Source organism: Bombina bombina, chromosome 10, assembly GCF_027579735.1.
Source record: "Bombina bombina isolate aBomBom1 chromosome 10, aBomBom1.pri, whole genome shotgun sequence".
Taxonomy (NCBI): Eukaryota; Metazoa; Chordata; class Amphibia; order Anura; family Bombinatoridae; genus Bombina; species Bombina bombina.
The window spans coordinates 135741098-135763454 of NC_069508.1; the positions used below are offsets into that span (position 1 = coordinate 135741098).

The 22357-nt window shown below is 38.5% G+C and overlaps 1 protein-coding gene across 1 annotated transcript in view; it reads right to left on the reverse strand.

Moving 5' to 3' along the window:
- Nucleotides 1-22357, reverse strand: part of MSH4 (mutS homolog 4) — a 195132-nt gene that overhangs the window by 47330 nt on the left and 125445 nt on the right. The window contains exons 14-15 of the mRNA XM_053693186.1: nucleotides 14212-14336; nucleotides 6731-6931 (exon numbers count right to left, since the gene is read on the reverse strand). Coding sequence (XP_053549161.1) covers nucleotides 6731-6931; nucleotides 14212-14336 — 326 coding nt within the window. The remainder of the gene's footprint in view (nucleotides 1-6730; nucleotides 6932-14211; nucleotides 14337-22357) is intronic.

Genomic DNA, 22357 nt, shown 5'->3' on the forward strand with positions numbered 1-22357 from the left:
TGTATGTATCTCAATGTTATAGTCCTTTGCTTGATTTTTTTTTTCTCTAACGCCTGCGACCTCATATTTTTGAGCCTTAATAACTTTTTTGTACAATTTTTTATTAGATATTGTTATTATGAGTGTAAGTATACTTTTAAATGTATTTTTGATGTGTTTTGCGACACATTTTTGTTTTGCGAAACAGTTAACCAGAGCTCTGAGGTTGTAACTTCAACTGTGCTCAATTTACTTTCAACTTGTAATATGAGTGGAAAACCCGGCACACGCAAACAGCCACGATAAACGTATTATCACTTGCACGTAACTGTTAATGCAAAACTTATAATCTGGCCCTTAGTGTTTAATGTCCCTGTAAAGGGATAGAAAGGTCAAAATTGAAATGTGTATGGGTGCATTTCCATTTAAATAGAAGAATTTTTGCAGTACAGTTCCATTAGCAAAAATGCTTCTAGTAAAAGTTAAAACTGTTTTGCAGCGGCATACGCACACATGCTGTGAGGGCCAGTGAGCCAGTATTCAACACCATGGGGCCGATTTATTATCAGTCTGTCTGACATGATCCGCTCAGCATATCATGTCCGACAGACATCAATGAATGTTGACAGCAAATGCTGTTGGCATTTATCATTGCACAAGCAGTTCTTGTGAACTGCTTGTGCAATGCCACCCCCTGCAGATTCGTGGCCAGGGGGTGTCAATCAGCCGATCATATAGGATTGGGCTGATTGATGTCCGCAGCCTCAGAGCAGGCGGACGAGTTAAGGAGCAACGGTCTTAAGACCGCTGCTTCATAACTGCTGTTTCCGACGAGCCTGAAGGCTCGCGGGGAAACGGAGCCATCAGGGGCCATTTGGCCCTTGTTAAATTGGCCCCCATGTCTGCTTAGAGAGCTGGAGGTGGTGTGTTTTATCTGTGAAGACTTAAATTGTGTCGTACAAGTCACTGCTGACTCTCTGAGATTGTGTGGTGTGAATACTGGTGCACAGAGCCTCACAGTATATACTGTATGCATATACAGCTGAAAAACAGTAATAACTTTTACTAGAAGCATTTTTGTTAAAGGGACAATATACACTCATTTTTTCTTTGCATAAATGTTTTGTAGATGATCTATTTATATATCCTATAAAGTTTTTCTTTTAAATAAATGTATAGTTTTGCTTATTTTTAAATAACATTGCTCTGATTTTCAGACTCCTAACCAAGCCCCAAAGTTTTATGTGAATACGCCCGACTACCTACTCCAGCTTGCTCCTGTTTGTGTAAAGGGTCTTTTCATATGCAAAAGAAGGGGGAGGGGGGGAGTGTCTTATTTCCCACTTTCATTGGGCTTTCCAGCTACCTTTTCAACAGAGCTAAACTGACAGCTTCTAAGTAAGTTTTTAAACAGTTTTATACTGGATTTTTATATCCGTATCTGTGCATCTTATTATTTATAGTAGTGTCTATTACATGCAGTTATATGAAAATGAGTGTATACTGTCCCTTTAATGGAAGCATATTGCAAACATGCTTCTTTTTTAATTTGAAATGCGTTAAAGGGACAGTCTAGTCAAAAGTAAACTTTCATGATTGAGATATGGCATTTAATTTAAAACAACTTTCCAATTTACTTTTGTCATCAAATTTTGCTTTGCTCTCTTGTGCCTAGATTTAGAGTTCTGCGTTAGCCGTCCAAACCAGCGTTAAGGGCTCCTAACGCTGGTTTTGGCCGCCCGCTGGTATTTAGAGTCAGTCAGGAAAGGGTCTAACGCTCACTTTCCAGCCGCGACTTTTCCATACCGCTGTCAGGCTTACACAAGAAATTCCTGTAATAAGAATGAGTTTCATAAGAAAAGGACCACAACTGCAGATATTATGAATGTTTGAATGGGGGAATGTGAACACTTTGTACCAAGAAGATTTTAATTTCTTATTGCTACAGTGTATATACAATCTCCTTCCTTATAATATTAGGCAATGCTGACTTAACAACTGAGATGGTAGACTTTATATCTATGCACAGAGTTAGTTCAGCTAACCATGAAGAAGGTAAGACAAAAAGTAACTTGTATCTATTTACACTTTAGAAAATAAACAGCGCTGTGACATTTAGACCGGCCTTAGTGGGGTTAATTCCCTTTTAATATAGGTTAGGGTAACATAAGATATTGCTGTTGATGTAAATAATTTTAGTGAGCATTATTTGTATTGTTGCAAGGCTTTCCTGTAAGTGAGGGACTTGATTGGTTCGTAGGTTAAAAGTTCAGTTTTGGTTAAATAGCCCCTTGCGGTTATTAAGCAAATTCTTGTGAGACTGTATGCAGAAAGCACTTACCAGTAAGCACTACAATTGCAGATTTGGAGGAGAGGAAGACTGGAGTAGATTTCCAAGAAGCGTTATGCTTAACACGGCTGAGCTTTCCCGATGTCGGGCGAGGTTCCGGTGGCGTGTGACGTCAAAGCTGAAACTGTTACAGCCGGGAGCTGCAGAGTTGCGTTCAGAGTGTAGCTTGGGGAGATGCTTGTGAGCAGGAGTAGGAAGTAGGCGGCACAAGAATTCCAAGCAGGTGTGGATGGGTGCAGTAATGTTTTATAGGGTAAGGAGGGAATGGCTTGATTATGGTGCAAGGATTTAGAGGCCAAAGGATAGATGAAGAACAAGGTCCGCAAGAAATATGACACGCAGATCCCCTTACGTCAATTGCGTATCCTATGTTTTCAAAGGGAGCTTTCTAACGCTGGTATTTAGAGTCTTGGCTGAAGTGAGCGTTAGAACTCTAACGACAAGACTCCAGTCGCAGAAAAGAGTCAGGAGTTAAGAGCTTTATGGGCTAACGTCGGTTCATAAAGCTCTTAACTACTGTGCTCTAAAGTACACTAACACCCATAAACTACCTATGCACCCCTAAACCGAGGTCCCCCCCACATCGCTGCCACTCTAATAAAAATGTTTAACCCCTAATCTGCCGACCACACACCGATGCAACCTACATTATCCCTATGTACCCCTAAACTGCTGCCCCTAACATCGCCGACACCTACATAATATTTATTAACCCCTAATCTGCCCCCCCCACGTCGCCGCTACCTAACTACACTTATTAACCCCTAATCTGCCGACCGGACCTCGCCGCTACTCTAATAAATGTAATAACCCCTAAAGCTAAGTCTAACCCTAACACTAACACCCCCCTAAGTTAAATATAATTTAAATCTAGCAAAATAAAATAAATTTTATTAAATAAATTAATCCTATTTAAAACTAAATACTTACCTGTAAAATAAACCCTAATATAGCTACAATATAACGAATAATTATATTGTAGCTATTTTAGGATTTATTTTTATTTTACAGGCAACTTTGTATTTATTTTAACTCGGTACAATAGCTATTAAATAGTTAATAACTATTTAATAGCTACCTAGTTAAAATAAGTACAACATTACCTGGAAAATAAATCCTAACCTAAGTTACAATTAAACCTAACACTACACTATCAATAAATTAATTAACAAAACTACCTACAATTATCTACAATTAAATCAACTAAACTAAATTAAAAATAAAACAAACACTAAATTACAAAAAATAAAAAAGCTTACAAGAATTTTAAACTAATTACACCTACTCTAAGCCCCCTAAAAAATAACAAAGCCCCCCAAAATAAAAAAATTCCCTACCCTATTGTAAAATAAAAAGATAACAGCTCTATTACCTTACCAGCCCTTAAAAGGGCCTTTTGCGGGGCATGCCCCAAAGAAAACAGCTCTTTTGCATTTAAAAAAACCACAATACCCCCCCAACATTACAACCCACCACCCACATACCCCTAATCTAACCCAAACACCCCTTAAAAAACCTAACACTAAGCCCCTGAAGATCTCCCTACCTTATCTTCACCACGCCGGGTATCACTGATCCGTCCAGAAGAGGGTCCGAAGTCTTCATCCTATCCGGCAAGAAGAGGTCCAGAAGAGGGTTCGAAGTTTTCATCCTATCCGGCAAGAAGAGGACATCTGGACCGGTAGACATGTTCATCCAGGCGGCGTCTTCTATCTTCATCCATCCGGCGCGGAGCGGGACCATCTTGAAGCAGCCGACGCGGATCCATCCTCTTCTTCCCGGCGACTCCCGACGAATGAAGGTTCCTTTAAGTGACGTCATCCAAGATGGCGTCCCTCGAATTCCGATTGGCTGATAGGATTCTATCAGCCAATCGGAATTAAGGTAGGAAAAATCTGATTGGCTGATTGAATCAGCCAATCAGATTCAAGTTCAATCCGATTGGCTGATCCAATCAGCCAATCAGATTGAGCTCGCATTCTATTGGCTGATCGGAACAGCCAATAGAATGCGAGCTCAATCTGATTGGCTGATTCAATCAGCCAATCAGATTTTTCCTACCTTAATTCCGATTGGCTGATAGAATCCAATCAGCCAATCGGAATTCGAGGGACACCATCTTGGATGACGTCACTTAAAGGAACCTTCATTCGTCGAGAGTCGCCGTAAGAAGAGGATGGTGCTGCGTCGGCTGCTTTAAGATGGTCCCGCTCCGCGCCGGATGGATGAAGATAGAAGACGCCGCCTCGATGAACATGTCTACCAGTCCGGATGTCCTCTTCTTGCCGGATAGGATGAAGACTTTGGACCCTCTTCTGGACGGATCGGTGATACCCGGCGTGGTGAAGATAAGGTAGGGAGATCTTCAGGGGCTTAGTGTTAGGTTTTTTCAAGGGTTGTTTGGGTTAGATTAGGGGTATGTGGGTGGTAGGTTGTAATGTTGGGGGGGTATTGTATGTTTTTTTTAAATGCGAAAGAGCTGTTTTCTTTGGGGCATGCCCCGCAAAAGGCATTTTTGAGGGCTGGTAAGGTAATAGAGCTGTTAACGTTTTATTTTAGAATAGGGTAGGGCATTTTTTTATTTTGGGGGGGCTTTGTTATTTTTTTAGGGGGCTTAGAGTAGGTGTAATTAGTTTAAAATTCTTGTAATTTTTTTTATTTTTTGTAATTTAGTGTTTGTTTTTTATGTAATTTAGTTTAGTTGATTTAATTGTAGATAATTGTAGATAGTTTAGTTAATTAATTTATTGATAGTGTAGTGTTAGGTTTAATTGTAACTTAGGTTTATTTTACAGGTAATTTTGTAATTATTTTAACTAGGTAGCTATTAAATAGTTATTAACTATTTAATAGCTATTGTATCAAGTTAAAATAAATACAAAGTTGCCTGTAAGATAAATATAAATGCTAAAATAGCTACAATATAATTACTAGTTATATTGTAGCTATATTAGGGTTTATTTTACAGGTAAGTATTTAGCTTTAAATAGGATTAATTTATTTAATAAGATTTATTTTATTTTGTTAGATTTAAATTAAATTTAACTTAGGGGGGGTGTTAGTGTTAGGGTTAGACTTAGCTTTAGGGGTTAATACATTTATTAGAGTAGCGGCAAGGTCCGGTCGGCAGATTAGGGGTTAATACTTGAAGTTAGGTGTCAGCGATGTTAGAGAGGGCAGATTAGGGGTTAATACTATTTATTATAGGGTTTTTGAGTCGGGAGTGAGGCAGTTTAGGGGTTAATACATTTATTATAGTGGCGGCGAGGTCCGGTCGGCAGATTAGGGGTTAATAAGTGTAGTTAGGTGGCGGTGACGTTGGGGGGGGGCAGATTAGGGGTTATTAAATATAATATAGGGGTTGGCGATGTTAGGGGCAGCAGATTAGGGGTACATAGCTATAATGTAGGTTGCAGCGGTATACGGAGCGGCAGATTAGGGGTTAATAATAATATGCATGAGTCAGCGATAGCAGGGACGGCAGATTAGGGGTTAATAAGTGTAAGGTTAGGGGTGTTCAGACTCGGGGTTCATGTTAGGGTGTTAGGTGCAGACTTAGGAAGTGTTTCCCCATAGGAAACAATGGGGCTGCATTAGGAGCTGAACGCTGCTTTTTTGCAGGTGTTTTTTTTCTGCTCAAACTGCCCCATTGTTTCCTATGGGGATATCGTGCACGAGCACGTTTTTGAAGCTGGCCGCGTCCGTAAGCAACGCTGGTATTTAGAGTTGCAGTGGCGGTAAATTCTGCTCTACGCTCCCTTTTTGGAGCCTAATGCAGCCCTTCAGAGAACTCTAAATACCAGCGTTATTTAAAAGGTGCGGGGGGAAAAAACACGCGTAGCTAACGCACCCCTTTGGCCGCAAAATTCTAAATCTAGGTGTATGTATTCTTAGTTGAAAGCTAAAGCTAGGTAGGCTTATATGCTAATTTCTAAGCCATTGAAGGTCTCCTCTTATATGAATGCATTTGACAGTTTTTCACAGCTAGAAGGCATTAGTTCTTGTGTGCCATATAGATAACATTGTACTCAAGCCCATAGAGTTACTTATGAGAGGGCACTGATTGGCTAAAATGCAAGTCTGTCAAAAGAACGAAATAAGGGGTCAGTGTGCAGAGGCTTAGATACAAGGTAATCACAGAGGTAAAAAGTATATTAATATAACCGTGTTGGTTATGCAAAATTTAGGAATGAGTAATAAAGGGATTATCTATCTTTTTAAACAATAAAAATTTTGGAGTAGACAGTCCCTTTAATACACAGTTCAAAGTTGACCTTTCTATGCCTTTAAATTAAACAAAGTTACCAACATGTTTTCTGGTTTAGGACAGGAGGCACGCTAGATTTAGCTTTCATTAACCTAATTTACTGTACATGCATTTATAGTAACAGTGTTTCATACCAATTTGTGCCATAATCTGACAAAGCGCAATCTGTTTCAGATATGTTGATTTCCCACTCATATTTGGTCCTGTGATGATAACGAAGTTACTTCCTTCTGTTATAAAAGTGTCATTGGGAACTGGCTTTGCTAGTGATATCTTTTCCAGTATTGGATGCCACCCTTGTTTAATTGCTATTGTATCTGTGAATTCAGGACGAACTGACAATAAAAAAAACAAGTATTGCTATTAGTTGTTTTTTAATATACAGTATATACTATAATACAATTTTCATGTGGTCAATAGCTATTAAAATGGCTGCCAAAAAAGAAAACATCATCTGGTAGTTTACAAAGCTGTCAGATTTTCGTGGAAGGTCATTTTTAGTTCTCATTGAAATTGATGGTAGGAATAAAACAATGGTGTGTGCACAATTTACATTGAGACCATCAATGGCTATTTACCTGTCATATCCTTTGTTTTTCAACTCACTCTCCTAGGCATAAAGGGTCAAAGTTCCCTTGACAGTTATTATTTCCAAAAATGAAACATTATTCAAATGTAAAACACACAATAAATGCATATGATAAATTAAGAATTATGTTGACTCAAATATTTTATATTAAAAAAAATGCGGGGGCGGAGCCAACCACCGCCATGGCAGGACGCATCTTAGCTGAGCTCCTGAACTTTGTATAGTATTTGTGCCTACTCTCTAAGCTTATCTGCCTCTCATGGGCCACAACTTTCCCGGTAACAAACTGACGTTCCCTACTGCATATGGGCAGACTTTAAAAACTGTGACTTGGATGGCAAGACAGATATAAGCCCGACAGGAAAGCCACATGGTGTTCGCCTGCACAAACATGGAAGCCATTGAGGGTATCTAGTTCGCTAGCTACTCAACCTTAGAAACCTGTAATATCTGTCGAGCTGATTCGGAGTTACAAGCTATTACACAGCCTTCTCTCCTTTATGACAACGAGAGCCGTGAGTGCAGCGTATCCACCCAGTGCCTAACTCATTGTGGGGGCCGCCGTTCACACTAACAAGAACACCGCTCAGCGCACCTTCAGAATGCTAGATCTAGCCTACATCCTTGCTGAGCTTAGCTCCCGATTTGACCGGCAGCAAACAGATCTTCTTCACACACTAAGATCCGCGGCTAACTGCCCTAATGGGGAAACCCATCAGCAAGACCTGCCAATTGGCCTAACCACGGCACTCATAGTGCGCAGCGCTGAGCAGCCTTTGCAGCAACAGCTACACATCACCCTAACAGAGCACAGGAATGTGAAGTCGGACCGAGGGCTGTCTTGCACCCAGACCCAGAAAGCGGCGGCAGTCCATGTGGTGATACTCAAAGAAGGACCCACGCCACTAACCTCTATGCCACTAACCTCTATGCCAGAACGGAAGGAAAGCCTGAAGTTTCCGTTAACTTGTCCCCTAGCACTGCAGCATCCCAGACAGAAGCCCTTGAAGTGCCCGGATATGCAGGTCAGTTCATCTGATCTGACGGAGACGGAGCTTGCGGGGCAGACCTTTCCAGAAACAGTGGAGACTTCCATGCAGCCTCACGAGCATCACATGGGTGCCGAGGTCGCACGCTACCTACTCCATGACACAGGGAAACTCGAGCTTAAGCAGAGAAATCCGCTCTCTTCAGCAGAGTGCAGAGTGCCCAATTACCATATGGAGGGCCTTGAGAAAGCCCATGCTTTGCACAACACGCACGTCTGCTTTGTCAAAGGGCTAAACCTAATATCCTTTATTTTACGTACAGGCACCATTTTATTCCCATTTGTGTTAGTCTTGTGGCAAAGACTTTGGTGCCGTTTTGGGATAGGTTGACCTGAGGAACATCATCATAGCAGAAGAGGAAACCGATCACACTACAGAGAACTTTACTTGTTACTGTAAACTGACAGAATACTGTCCCTATGCTTTCTCTGCAACTCCGGATTTCATGTGGAATTTCATATTGTCACTTGACCCTTCTGCTACCCTCTCTATACTCATAATGTTTTTTGTTGTTGTTTATATTAGTCCCAGTTATGCATTTATTCAAACTTTGATACTAGTAAATTTTTTCTCTTTTTTCTTTTTGTTGCACCGGAACATCCCTATGTTAAAAACTTCCTTAACCAAAGCTTGCTGCATTTATTAATATGGGGATTATCCTTGCAACATATAATTCTTTGTGGAGCTTAATTCTGTTTACTGCAATATATATTATATAATCCGTAGTCTCCCACAACTCAATGTACCACAGGCTTGACCATTGTCTGCAATATATTCTAAATGCCTTAGCAGTTAACACTACCACCAGCCTCTCTATTAATATCCCTCCCTATTAGAACAAATAGGTCCTTTCATTATTACTATGTGACTCACATATAGTGCTGGTAGATATATATTGAGGATATTTCAGCTCCCCTGTCTTACCTAATTCTTTAGAACTCTTTAACCCTTACCAATATACACTATTCCCCAGGTCAATGCATACACTCTATACTGTGGAGTGGGATAATTTTCTATCAGCATCACTGTGGTCTCTTCTACATGACTCCCATACCTAGGTGTTGGGACATGAGGATACAAAGAACATCCAAGAGAATAGCTCCCATCCAATACCCCCATAATTGAAGATTGTAAATTGATAGGTTTACTCCACACAGGAGTTTATATTGTTCAATTATTATTCTCAGTAAAATTATTGTTAACTCTCTCAACATTGCTAGTACTGTGCAGATATACATATATGACGCTTACAAGCCGACCCCGTATGCTGTATATACCAGTAGTAGGCATGGGCTGAAAGACAGCCCTTAAAGATATATATAACAGCCTAAATTGTCTCTTTAGGACATGTGAGCTGATGGTTCTTGTTCTTTTTTTTGTGTTGGTGATATATCATACCATGTCTGTACCGTGTATATTTTATTAACCCTCATGTTAAGGTACTCCCTCCTTAGCTAAAATTTAAGTAACCTTAACCCTATTATCACTACTTATTTTTTTTATTTTTTTTGTATATATATGTCTGAAGGTTTGTGCACATTGGGGCATTGTTTATTGGATCCTAATAGTTGTTTTTGGATTATCTGCCCTTCCCCTGTTTTTTTTTCTTTTTTTCTCTCACCCCATCCATTAAACCCAGAGGCGATCCATCCAGTCATATTATATAGCCATATATAATATAATATAATTATATAGCCATATTATATAGCTCTCTGGGCCGCAGTAGTTGCTCCATTATCGCTGCTAATATAGTATGGGGACTTGTCTTTCAGTCTGTTACTCATTCCACTCCGCCAGCTCCTTTGTAAATCTGGGACCCATGAGTAAGAAAGATAGCATTCATATTGAGCTCACTACACATTACATAGCTCATTTGAATCACCTAAAAATATTGAAGGTCAGTTCTCTGCACAATGTGTACTATCAGCAGTTCATGCTTAACTTAGTCTAATCTACCCCCCAAATCTGGTCTCATGAACTAATATAATCCTACAACTATGTCTGGTTCATAACTCTTGATCTATTTTTATTTAATATATAACTTGGATGTTTGTTGTACAGTTATAGGTAAAAAATTGTTCCTAGCATATAATTAGACTTTACCCTGCAATCATCACTTGTAGTTTTTTTTTGCATGAGGGTGCGCACACTTCAGGGTTTGGTTTAGTGGGTCCTAATAATATACAGGTGTTGTTTGTTTTTTTGTTTTTTTATACTAATCCTCTCTCAACCCCTTTTATCAAGCCTAGAGGAATCGCTCACCTTTATAATTTCAATAGTCCTATGTCGTTCCTTATTTTATTCTGCTTGCTCCATTATTGTTGATATTATAATCTAGAGATTTGTTTTCATATGTTAGGTTTTGGTCCCAGCTTTAGGCCCTGCATAATTCTCAGTACAGATAGGTATCTTTAGCAATCGAGACCTGAAGCCTCATTTATACTTACTCAAGACTTGTCTCGATGTTGTAGCTAATCCTTCTATAACTTACATACCTAACTTCTGCATCTATTGCCTAGATAGCCTTTACAAGAGAATAACTTAGCCGCTACACATTAAACGGAGCATTACATGCAACTTTTAAATAGACCCTAAAACTCCACTATGTACGGGGTTCTATAAGAATATCATATGTTACAGATACACCTTATTTCGTTTATTATTATACCCAGAGTAAACTAGGACCCTCCCTATTAATTTACAACAGGTTGTCCCTTTGAAGTCTGCCCTTCTGATGATATAATATGACTTTTACTTAATCCCTGCACTTTACTATCTTATTATCTTATAAGGCTCCGCTCCCCATTTCCTCCCCCACTCCACTCTGAGCGGCTCTTGCCCGCTGAACTTCCTTATGCCCTCCCCGCTAACTTGGTCCAAAAGTGGCCAACCAAAAACTAATCCCCAATTGCCCCAAATGTTTTCTTTTTATTAGATTAAATAACTTCTTGAATGGCAATGGGGTGACCATATTTATTATATATATATATATATATAATATAAAAATGAGGTTTCATTATCCGTTACTTTTGTGTTGGTTATACATATCTTACAATTGTACGTTTGTTTCCTAGATATTGATTGTAAATTTCATTGTCTATAATTCTTGCAATATGGATACCAGATATTGTTTTATATTATATAGTTATTGCACCTATAAAAAGAATATAAATGTATTAAATCATGAAATATAATATATTAAAGTAATAAAGAAGTTGTAATTAAATATTTATTATTGCTTAAAACCAATGACAAAAATACATCAGACATAGGAGTCTGACACAAGTGTAAAATAAATTGTTTATTAAAGCAAAACTAAAACATCTCTTGCTTTTGTGTAAAAAATGGTGCTTGTACCATGCTCCCAGAAGCTAATCTATGATTTCCAAATGTTGCAAATCAGCAGGTTTAGGTATTTTTCAGCATTTTGAAAACCTAGGTTACAAAATTAGCTTTTTGTCCTCCATAGATAGAATGGGAAACACAGGTGTTTAATGTCCCTTTAAATTTTAACCCCTTAAGGACCGGGCATTTCAGACAAAAACTTCCCTAAAAGACCAGAGCATTTATAGATTTTTTGCCATCAATACATTTAAAACATAAATAGAGGCTTTTTTTATATTTACCTATCAAAACTATATATTTTTTTTTTAGTAGACAACCCAAAGGGGTCAATTTGTTATAGTGTGAGCGGACATGATACAATGTAACATATTATGTCCGCTGCATATCGATAAATGCAGACAGCATACACTGTCAGAATTTATCATTGCACCAGCAGTGCTTGTGAACTGCTGGTGCAATACTGCCCCCTGCAGATTTGTGGCCAATCGGCCACTAGCAGGGGGTCTCAATCAACCAGATCGTATTCGATCGGGTTGATTTCTGTCCGCCGCCTCAGAGCAGACGGACAGGTTATGGAGCAGTGGTCTTTAAAAACATGGGGCAACAAGCTCCGTACGGAGCTTGATAAATATGCCCCAAAGTGTTGATCTAGGCCCATTTTGGTATATTTCATGCCACCATTTCCCCGACAAATGCGATTAAATAAAAAAAACGTTAACTTTTTCTCAATTTTAGGTTTTGCACTAAAATTATTTACAAACAGCTTGTGCAATCATGGCACAAATGGTTGTAAATGCTTCTCTGAGATCCCCTTTGATCAGAAATAGCATATATGGTTTTGGAATTACCTTTTGGTAATTAGAAGGCTGCTAAATGCTGCTGCACACAACACTTGTATTGTGCCCAGCAGTGAAGGGGTTCATTAGGTAGCTTGTTAATTGTTAATTTTAGCTTTAGTGTAGAGATCAGCCTCTTACCTGACACATCCCATCCCGATTCCTTTCCTGACCCCCCCCTCAAACAGCTCTCTTCCCTCCCCCACATCACAATTGTCACCGCCATCTTAAGTAGTAAGCCAGTATGAAAATAAAAGTCTCCCTCCCTGATTCCCCCCCACCCCAAAAAAAAGCTCTCTAACCCTCCCCCCTCTGCCTATTTGCCGCCATCTTAGGTACTGGCAGCTGTCTGCCAGTACCCAGTTTGCTGCAAATTTGGCTATTTAAGAAAAAAATATATGACTCATTTTTTCTGTAGTGTAGCTGTCCCCCTCCATACCCTGCCCCCCTCCATACCCTACCCCCCTCCCAGATCCCTTTTCGTTAATGGATCGCACATGGGTTCCCCTCATTGCCCCCACTCCCTCCTAACTCCCTCCCCCTTAATGATGCAGATATTATTATTTTTTTTTACTCCCTGTAGCGTGGCAGAGCGGTCCCACCCACTCCCGCCCCATCCAGCGATGGGCCGCCCACCCGCCTCCCTCCTTACCCTCCCACCCAGAGATGCCTGATGAAACAGCAGTTGCCGAGAAACGCGTTGTAGATAGGGGGCAAAACTTGGACACCCCTATTTTAACTCACTGATTTTGTTTTTAATGTGTTGTTTTTAAATAAACCATTTTTTAAACTTAAGCATAGTTCTAGCACCTCTGTTTTTCACATTTGAATGCTACACAGAGTTGAGCTTCATATCCTTGTATCTTTTTTTTTGTGATTCAACTGGCTGAGCAACATCTGGAGGGTGAGCTGATACACCCTGAGATATCAGCACATCACTACCAGCACATTGGTGTGCTATTGCCAAATGTGAGTACCCATTTTTGGATTTTGGTTGCATCATTTCATGCTCACTTTTGGTTGATCTGCACATGAGGCACCCCTCTGTTTTGTGTTTCACTTTATAGTTTGGTTCGGATTCGTCTGTGAAGAGGAGAGCAGCCACCTGTACCTTGATATCCATTGAGGCCCTTTGAATAGTGCAGAGCCCAGATTCTTTTGGGACTATTGTTGCATAACTGTTTGGTAACAGATTTATTGTTTGTATTCCTTATTGAAATACGATCTGTTATATCTGTTTCAATATTTATTTCAATATTACTATTTGGACGCCCCCTTAATTGGTTTGTTTTAGTACCCTTCCACCCACCAATGAATGGCACCACCGCTGTCCAATACATTGGTAACTCTGCAAATTTATTTCTGCAGTGCCCCACTCGTGCAGAAATAGTACGATCTCGCTATTTTGAGCGAGATCGTGGCAGAGAGAAGCACAGGACTACAGGGTATGTCGCTGGTCCTTAAGGGCATAATGACCAGCGTCGTAAAGGGTATGGCACTGGTCGTTAAGGGGTTAAATATATTTCTGCATCGATTGTGGCTGAGTTGATCACAGGTGAAGGTGACAAGCACAAAACAATGTTTATGCACCATTGAGTTACAGTTGCTAAGCAACGTACTCTGAAATTCTAATTTTCTTCTAAAAACTACCAAGCTTCTAAACGTTCAGTGAAAATGGGGGTAGGGTTATGCTTAACAACTATTAACATGTTCAGTCCTTAGAAAAATAGAATGAGGGGAAGAAAATAAACTTACACCAGCTAAACTATTTGCACAGTGAACACTAACTTACTTACCATAATCAGAAAGTGTGCACGCATGTGCAAAAGCAAGTAGCATGTCCAACATAGAGACTGTGTCCGACAACTTATAAAGGCAATGAATGTGTTCATAGATTTCACTTAGCAGTTTACACACTATTCTGAAAAAGAAAATGCACAATTGTCATAAAATATGCTGTGATATTAGATACCATAAACATTGCTAAGAAATCAATAACGTTTTCAATAACAGCTTCTACAAAGAATGGACACTGCACTCCAAAAATAATCAACTTACTTCACATTTGCAGCATTTCTAGTCACTGAGTATGGCCACAAAACTGCTAAATGTAATAAAATCAAAAATTACAGGCAGCCCTGGACGATTCAATATGAGGGAGGAGCTTTTGACCCCAGGGCAGGCCAAAGTAGAGAAAGATAAGGAAATGGTAGATAAGTGGGAGGTGTGTAGGGAGATTTAAAAATATGATAGTGTAGGAAGTGGTGGTCTCTTCATTTCCGGGCCAGCAGGTGAGAAGAAGCTCCCGACCTCCCTCCCTGTTATTACGGCAGCGTTGTGAGCATTTGGCGGTGTGTTTGCTGTTTAAGAAGGTAGAAGTAAAAGTTGGTACCTCCTGTGGGTTCAGGAAAGGTTAACAAGATGTTACTTGTTTGGTTTTAAGAGTTATTGAGTTCCTATGGAGCAAGCACTAATGGGCTTGTCTTAGTCAATGACTTGGCAAGTGGTTTATATGTTATTTATTTGTTTACAAGTTTGATAATTAAAATAAAATGGCTGTGGCCTTTATAACCCCAGTTTACGGTGTGTGTTTGAATTTGTGGGTTGGGAACATAGTGCCTAAGTATGGGGTCAAAGCACTACCAAAGTTGTGTGAACTACCATACAGTATATGTGTGTGTATATATCTGGAATACTGTGTACAGTTCTGGAGACCATATCTTCAGAAAGATATAAATAAACTAGAAACTGTCCAAAGGAGGGCTACTAAAATGGTACATGATCTAAAATATAAAACATACAAAGAAATACTCTATGGGGCTGATTTATCATTTGTCTGGTAGACAGCACACACTGTTGGCATTTATCATTGCACAAGCAGTTCTAATGAACTGCTTGTGCAATACCGCCCCCTGCAGATTTGCCGCTAGCAGGGGTGTCAATCAACCCAATCATATGTGATCAAGCGGATTGATGTCCACAGCCTCAGAGGCAGCAGACGAGTTAAGGAGCAGCGGTCTTAAGACCGCTGCTTCTTAACTCTTGTTTCCGGCGAGCCTGAAGGCTCGCATGGAAACAGGGGTATTTGACCCCATTCGGGCCATGATAAATCGGCCCCTGAGACCTTAAAGTGTCAGTAAACCTAAAAAATAATGTTATATAATTCTGCAAATAGTGCAGAATTATATAACATTATATTAGTGCTATCGTTATAAAACCTTATTTCCCCTTTGAATTTTTTTAAAATATGACAGGTTTTCAGAGCCGCTCTCTGACAGCAGGAGCGAGCTGCACTTAGTGTTATGGCGCGGTCGGGCCGGGCTGTGACTATACAGCTGGCCCGATGCGCTGTGTAATAAAAACAGACCCGCTCAGAAGAGCGCAGAGAGCGGGTCTGAAAAACTGTCATATTTTAAAAAAATTCAAAGGGGAAATAAGGTTTTATAATGATAACACTAATATAATGTTATATAATTCAGCACTATGTGCAGAATTATATAACATTAATTTTTAGGTTTACTGTCCCTTTAATATTCATTGTTTAGAGTAGAGAAGGGAAAGAGGTGATATTTAAATATATGAAGGGACTTAATAAAGTGGAAGTTGAAAGCATTTTCCACAGAAAAACATAATTTATGTAAGAACTTACCTGATAAATTCATTTCTTTCATATTAGCAAGAGTCCATGAGCTAGTGACGTATGGGATATACATTCCTACCAGGAGGGGCAAAGTTTCCCAAACCTTAAAATGCCTATAAATACACCCCTCACCACACCCACAATTCAGTTTAACGAATAGCCAAGAAGTGGGGTGATAAGAAGGAGCGAAAGCATCAAAAAATAAGGAATTGGAATAACTGTGCTTTATACAAAAAAATCATAACCACCACAAAAAGGATGGGCCTCATGGACTCTTGCTAATATGAAAGAAATGAATTTATCAGGTAAGTTCTTACATAAATTATGTTTTCTTTCATGTAATTAGCAAGAGTCCATGAGCTAGTGACGTATGGGATAGTAGATACCCAAGATGTGGAACTTCCACGCAAGAGTCACTAGAGAGGGAGGGAAAAATAAAGACAGCCAATTCCGCTGAAAAATAAATCCACTACCCAAATCAAAAAAGTTTCAATTTTTATAATGAAAAAAACTGAAATTATAAGCAGAAGAATCAAACTGAAACAGCTGCCTAAAGTACCATTCTACCAAAACTGCTTCTAAAGAAGAGAAAACATCAAAATGGTAGAATTTAGTAAAAATATGCAAAGAAGACCAAGTCATTGCTTTGCAAATCTGATCAACAGAAGCTTCATTCTTAAAAGCCCAGGAAGTAGAAACTTACCTAGTAGAATGAGCCGTAATCCACTGAGGCGGGAATCAACCCGACTCTGAATAAGCATGATGAATCAAAAGCTTTAACCAAGATGCCAAAGAAGCCTTCTGACCTTCCTAAAATCAGAAAAGATAACAAATAGACTAGAAGTTTGTGTGAAATCTGAATAGCTTCAACATAGGATTTCAAAACTCTTACCATATCCAAAGAATGTAAGAATCTTACCAAAGAAGTCTTAGGAAAAGACAATAATTCCTCCCTAATGTTGTTAGAAATCACAACTTTAGGTATGAATTGAAATGAGGATAGCAAAAACCACCTTATCCTGATGAAAAAAATCAGAAAAAGGAGACTCACAAGAAAGAACAGATAATTCAAAAACTGTTCTAGCTGAAGAGATGTCTAAAAAGAACAATACTTTCCATGAAAGTAAATAATGTCTAGAGAAAGCATATGCTCAAATAGAAGAGCCTGTAAAGTCTTCAGAACCAAATTAAAACTCCAAGGAGGAGAAATTGGCTTAATGACAGGTTTGATAAGAACCAAAGCCTGAACAAAATAATGAATAACAGGAAGAAAAACTGCCTTATCCTGATGAAAAATCAGAAAAGGAGATCCACAAGAAAGAGCAGAAAACTCAGAAACTCTTCTAGCAGAAGAGATAGCCAAAAGGAACAATACTTTCCAAGAAAGTAATTTTAATGTCCAGAGAACGCAAAGGTTCAAACGGAGGAGCCTGTAAAGCCCTCAGTACCAAATTGAGACTCCAAGGAGGAGAGATTGACTTAATGACAGGCTTGATACAAACCAAAGCCTGTACAAAACAATGAATATCAGAATGAATAGCAATCTTTCTGTGAAAAAGAACAGAAAGAGTAGAGATTTGTCCTCTCAAAGAACTTGCAGACAAAACCTTATCTAACCCAACCTGAAAAATTGTAAAATTCTAGGAATTCTAAAAGAATGCCAAAACAATTTATGAGAAGAACACCAAGAAATGTAAGTCTTCCAAACTCAATAATAAATCTTCCTAGAGACAGATTTACAAACCTGTAACATAGTATTAATCACTGAGTCAGAGAAACCTCTATGACTAAGAATCAAACGTTCAATCTCCATACCTTCAAATTGAATGATTTGAGATCCTAATGGAAAAAATGGGCCTTGAGATAGAAGGTCTGGTCTTAACGGAAGTGTCCAAGGTTGGCAACTGGCCATCCGAATGAGATCCGCATACCAAAACCTGTGAGGCCATGCTGGAACCACCAGCAGTACAAACAAACGCTCCATTAGAATTTTGGAAGAACTAGAGGCGGAAGATATAGGCAGAATGATAATTCCAAGGAAGTGTCAATGCATACGCTACTTCCGCCTGAGGATCCCCAGACCTGAAATAGGCCCCTGGGAAGTTCCTTGTTAAGACGAGATGCCAACAGATCTATTTCTGAATGCCCTCACATCTGAAAAATTGAAAAACATATCTGGGTAAAGAGACCATTCTCCCGGATGTAAAGTTTGATTAATAGAGATAATCCGCTTCCCAAATGTCTATACCTGGGAAAAGGACCACAGAATTTAGATAGGAGCTGGATTTAGCCCAAGCAAATATCCGAGATACTTTGTCACAGTCTAAGGACTGATAGTCCCACCCTGATGATTGACATACACCACAGATGTGATATTGTCTGAAAAAAATAATAAACGTCTCTTCTTCAAAAGAAACCAACTGAAGAACTCTGGGATTGCACGGAGTTCCAAAATATCAAATGGTAATCTCTCCTCCTGAGATTCCCAAACCCCTTGTGCTGACAGAGAACCTCAGACAGCCTCCCAACCTAAAAGACTTGCATCTGTAGAGCTCATGGTCCAGGTTGAAAGAATCAAAGAGACCTGTAGAACTAAATGATGGTGATCTTAACCACGAATCAAAGATAGATAAACATAGAATTCGAAGATTTAAAAAGTGAAATCCTAGAATCCCTGCACCATTATTCAGTATAAAAAACTGGAAAGGTTTTCTATGAAAATGAGCAAAGGGAATTGAATCCAATGCTGCAGCCATAAGACCTAAATTTCCATGCATATATAGCAACTGAAGGAAATAATAGAGACTGAAGGTACCGACAGACGGAACCCAATAAAAAAGTCACTTGTCTGTTAGAGACAAAGACAGTGACACAATCCATCTGGAAACTTAAAAAAGGTGACCCTTGTGTGAGGAATCAAGAGCTTTTGATAAAAAGATCCTCTAACCATGTCTTGAAAAAACAAAGTTGAATCATATGAGATTCCGTAGTCTCAGAAAATACAAATAATCTGAATGAAAACAGAAAATGAAGATATGCATCTATTGTATCTAATGAAAACAAATAATGCTATCACTGACCAAAAAAAGGCAGAATAGACCATATAAATACCAATCTAAAAGATGGTATATTTATATAATAAAAAGATTTTCTATCTTTGGAACAATGAATAGTTTTGAATAAAACCCCAAAACCCAGTTCCTAAAAAAGGAACTGGAATAAATACCCCAGAAGATTCCAGATCTGAGCAGCGCTTGAGCCCCAACAGGTGATCAGCCGCACTTCAACATTACCCAAAATATATAAGACTGAAACACATTAAGGAAAGTGTTAGCCTTACTGGAATAGCTGGAATATAATAGAGAGAAAAAGACTTCTCATAGACGGTTTTACTCTAAAGTTTATTCTGTACCCAAAATCTAAGAATTTTGGACCGAATAGAACCAAAACACTTCCAATTAAAAACATGTTACTTGAGTAAGAATTTAGAATTTGGTTCCTTAGTAAGAACAACCAAACTAAAATAAGCTTAAAGTTTTAGTCTTAGAACTCAATCTTGAAGCCCAGAGTAACAGTTAAGAATTGAATCCAATATAAACCAAATAATTGATTATCTTGGAAAAAAAGAAATAAGCATTTTTTAGAAATCACAAAATTCTTCTAGCTAAAAACAGCTAAAGATATAGATTAAACCTCATTTGTGAAAATATTCAATAAAATGAAATTATTAGCATGTTAATCCAATTAAAAGACCAGTCAACACACCAGACTTGCATAAACAAATGCAAGACAACAAGACAAATGCAACAGCACCCAGTCTGAACCTCAAATGAGCAGAAGACTTTGTCCCTTAACAATGCTAAATAAAACATAATCTGATACTTGATCTTAAAGTAAACAGAAAAATGACGCAAATGCAACATCATCCAAATAAAACACAGGTCCAAGAAAAGTACCTGAAAATAAATAAATTTTCCTTAAATAAGATACAACCATCTAAAAGGAAAATAAATACTATTTTGCTATAGAAACAATAGCATATTTTAGCAGGAGTAGAGATAGCCCCATTAAATTTGGAGAACCCTCAAAATTGAAATTAACTGCCGGCAAAGAATATAATTTAAAACCTTTGAAGAAGGAAGAAAATTCTCAGCCTATTCCATTCCCTAGTATGAAGAAATGGAAAAAAAACTCTGAAAACACAGAAGATAAAATAAGCAGAAATAAAATGTTAGCTAGTTTTGAAAAATAACTAGTTACCTCAATATCCAAAATAATCAACACCTTTTCAACAAAAACAAATGTACTCTAATAAAAAATAAAAAAGTAGATTTGTTAGTGTCAATATCTGATGAGGAAAATTCTGAAAGAGAAAAAACATCATCAGAGAAGGATAATTCAGTATGTTGTTGGTCATTTGAAACTTCATCAAAAAGAAGTTTGAAAAAGACCTAAAAATTTCAATAGAAGGCGCAAAGTTAGACAAAGCCTTTAACATAGAATCAGAAAAACATTCTCACAAATTTTCTAAGTATATCTTGTACATAAGATGTAAAAGAATAGCAATACATAAAGCATAAATACTAATGGATTCTGCATGTAAAAGTTTATCATGATAACCTATTACAAACCATAGCTAAAGATAAACATTCATAACATTTAAAATAAATGAACTTAGCTTTGGTAGGACTTATCTCAGTCAACCGGAATCCCTCAGTATGTTCTGATCCAGGAACAGTTTATGGAAAATCTTTTAATATGTAATAGAAAAAAACAACATATAAAGCAAAATTATCAAATTCCTTCAATGACAGTTTCAGGAATGGGAAAAAATGCAAAACAAACAAGCCTCTAGCAACCAGAAGCAACAAAAAAGTGAGACTTAAATAATGTGAGAAAAAGTGGAACAAGAATGACGCCCACATTTTTGGCGCCAAGTATGACGCCACATCCTCTGACGCCGAAAAACGACGCCCACATTTTTTGGCGCAAAAAAACGTCTGAACACACATGCGTCAAAAAAATGACATAACAACAAACAACTTCCGGCGAAAACTACGGCGCCGGAAATGACAATTTTTGCGCCAAAAAAGTTTGCGCCAAGAATGACGCAATAAATTGAAGCATTTTCAGCCCCCGCGAGCCTAACAGCCCGCAGGGAAAAAAGTCAATTGAAAATTTTCAAGGTGAGAAAAAAATATTTATTCATATGCATTATCCCAAATAATGAAACTGACAGTCTGAATGAAGGAATACCGATTATCCTGAATCATGGCAAATATAAGTTTAAAGACAAATATTTAGAACTTTACATATAAAGTGCCCAACCATAGCTTAGAGTGTCACAAAAATAAGACTTACTTACCCCAGGACACTCATCTACATATAGTAGATAGCCAAACCAGTACTGAAACGAGAATCAGTAGAGGTAATGGTATATAAGAGTATATCGTCGATCTGAAAAGGGAGGTAAGAGATGAATCTCTTACCACCGATAACAGAGAACCTATGAAATAGATCCCGTAGAAGGAGACCATTGAATTCAAATAGGCAATACTCTCTTCACATCCATCTGACATTCACTGCACTCTGAGAGGAAAACCGGGCTCCAGCCTGCTGCGAAGCGCATATCAACGTAGAATCTAGCACAAACTTACTTCACCACCTCCCTGGGAGGCAAAGTTTGTAAAACTGATTTGTGGGTGTGGTGAGGGGTGTATTTATAGGCATTTTAAGGTTTGGGAAACTTTGCCCCTCCTGGTAGGAATGTATATCCCATACGTCACTAGCTCATGGACTCTTGCTAATTACATGAAAGAAAACAAAATGCCAAAACAAGGGGCCACAATCTTAAATTAAAGGGTAGCAGATTCAAGAGCGATGTGAGGAAGCATTTTTTACGGAAAAGTGTGGTGGATTCATAGAATAAGCTTCCAATTAAAGTGGCAGACACAAAGACTGTAAAGGAATTAAAAAATGCCTGGCACATGCCTAAGGCTATCCTAAGAAAACAGTAACACGTAAGATGGGTTGATGGGCATTTTTGGTTCTATGTTTTTATATTTATATATATATCTATATATAATATATATATATAAATTACACACATGTAATTGCATAATAACACACTACAAGTTGGAATTGTATTTCCCAGCTAAAAGGCCTGTAAAGGATTAAGCCACCTCAAGCTAAATTTTCATTGTACCAGTTGGTGGCTGGCAGGGGGGAAGTCGGGGCTCCTGTGTCTTGTGGACTCTAAACCAGAGTGTCCGCCGCCAGGGCCTAATTTTAAGGAACCAGTG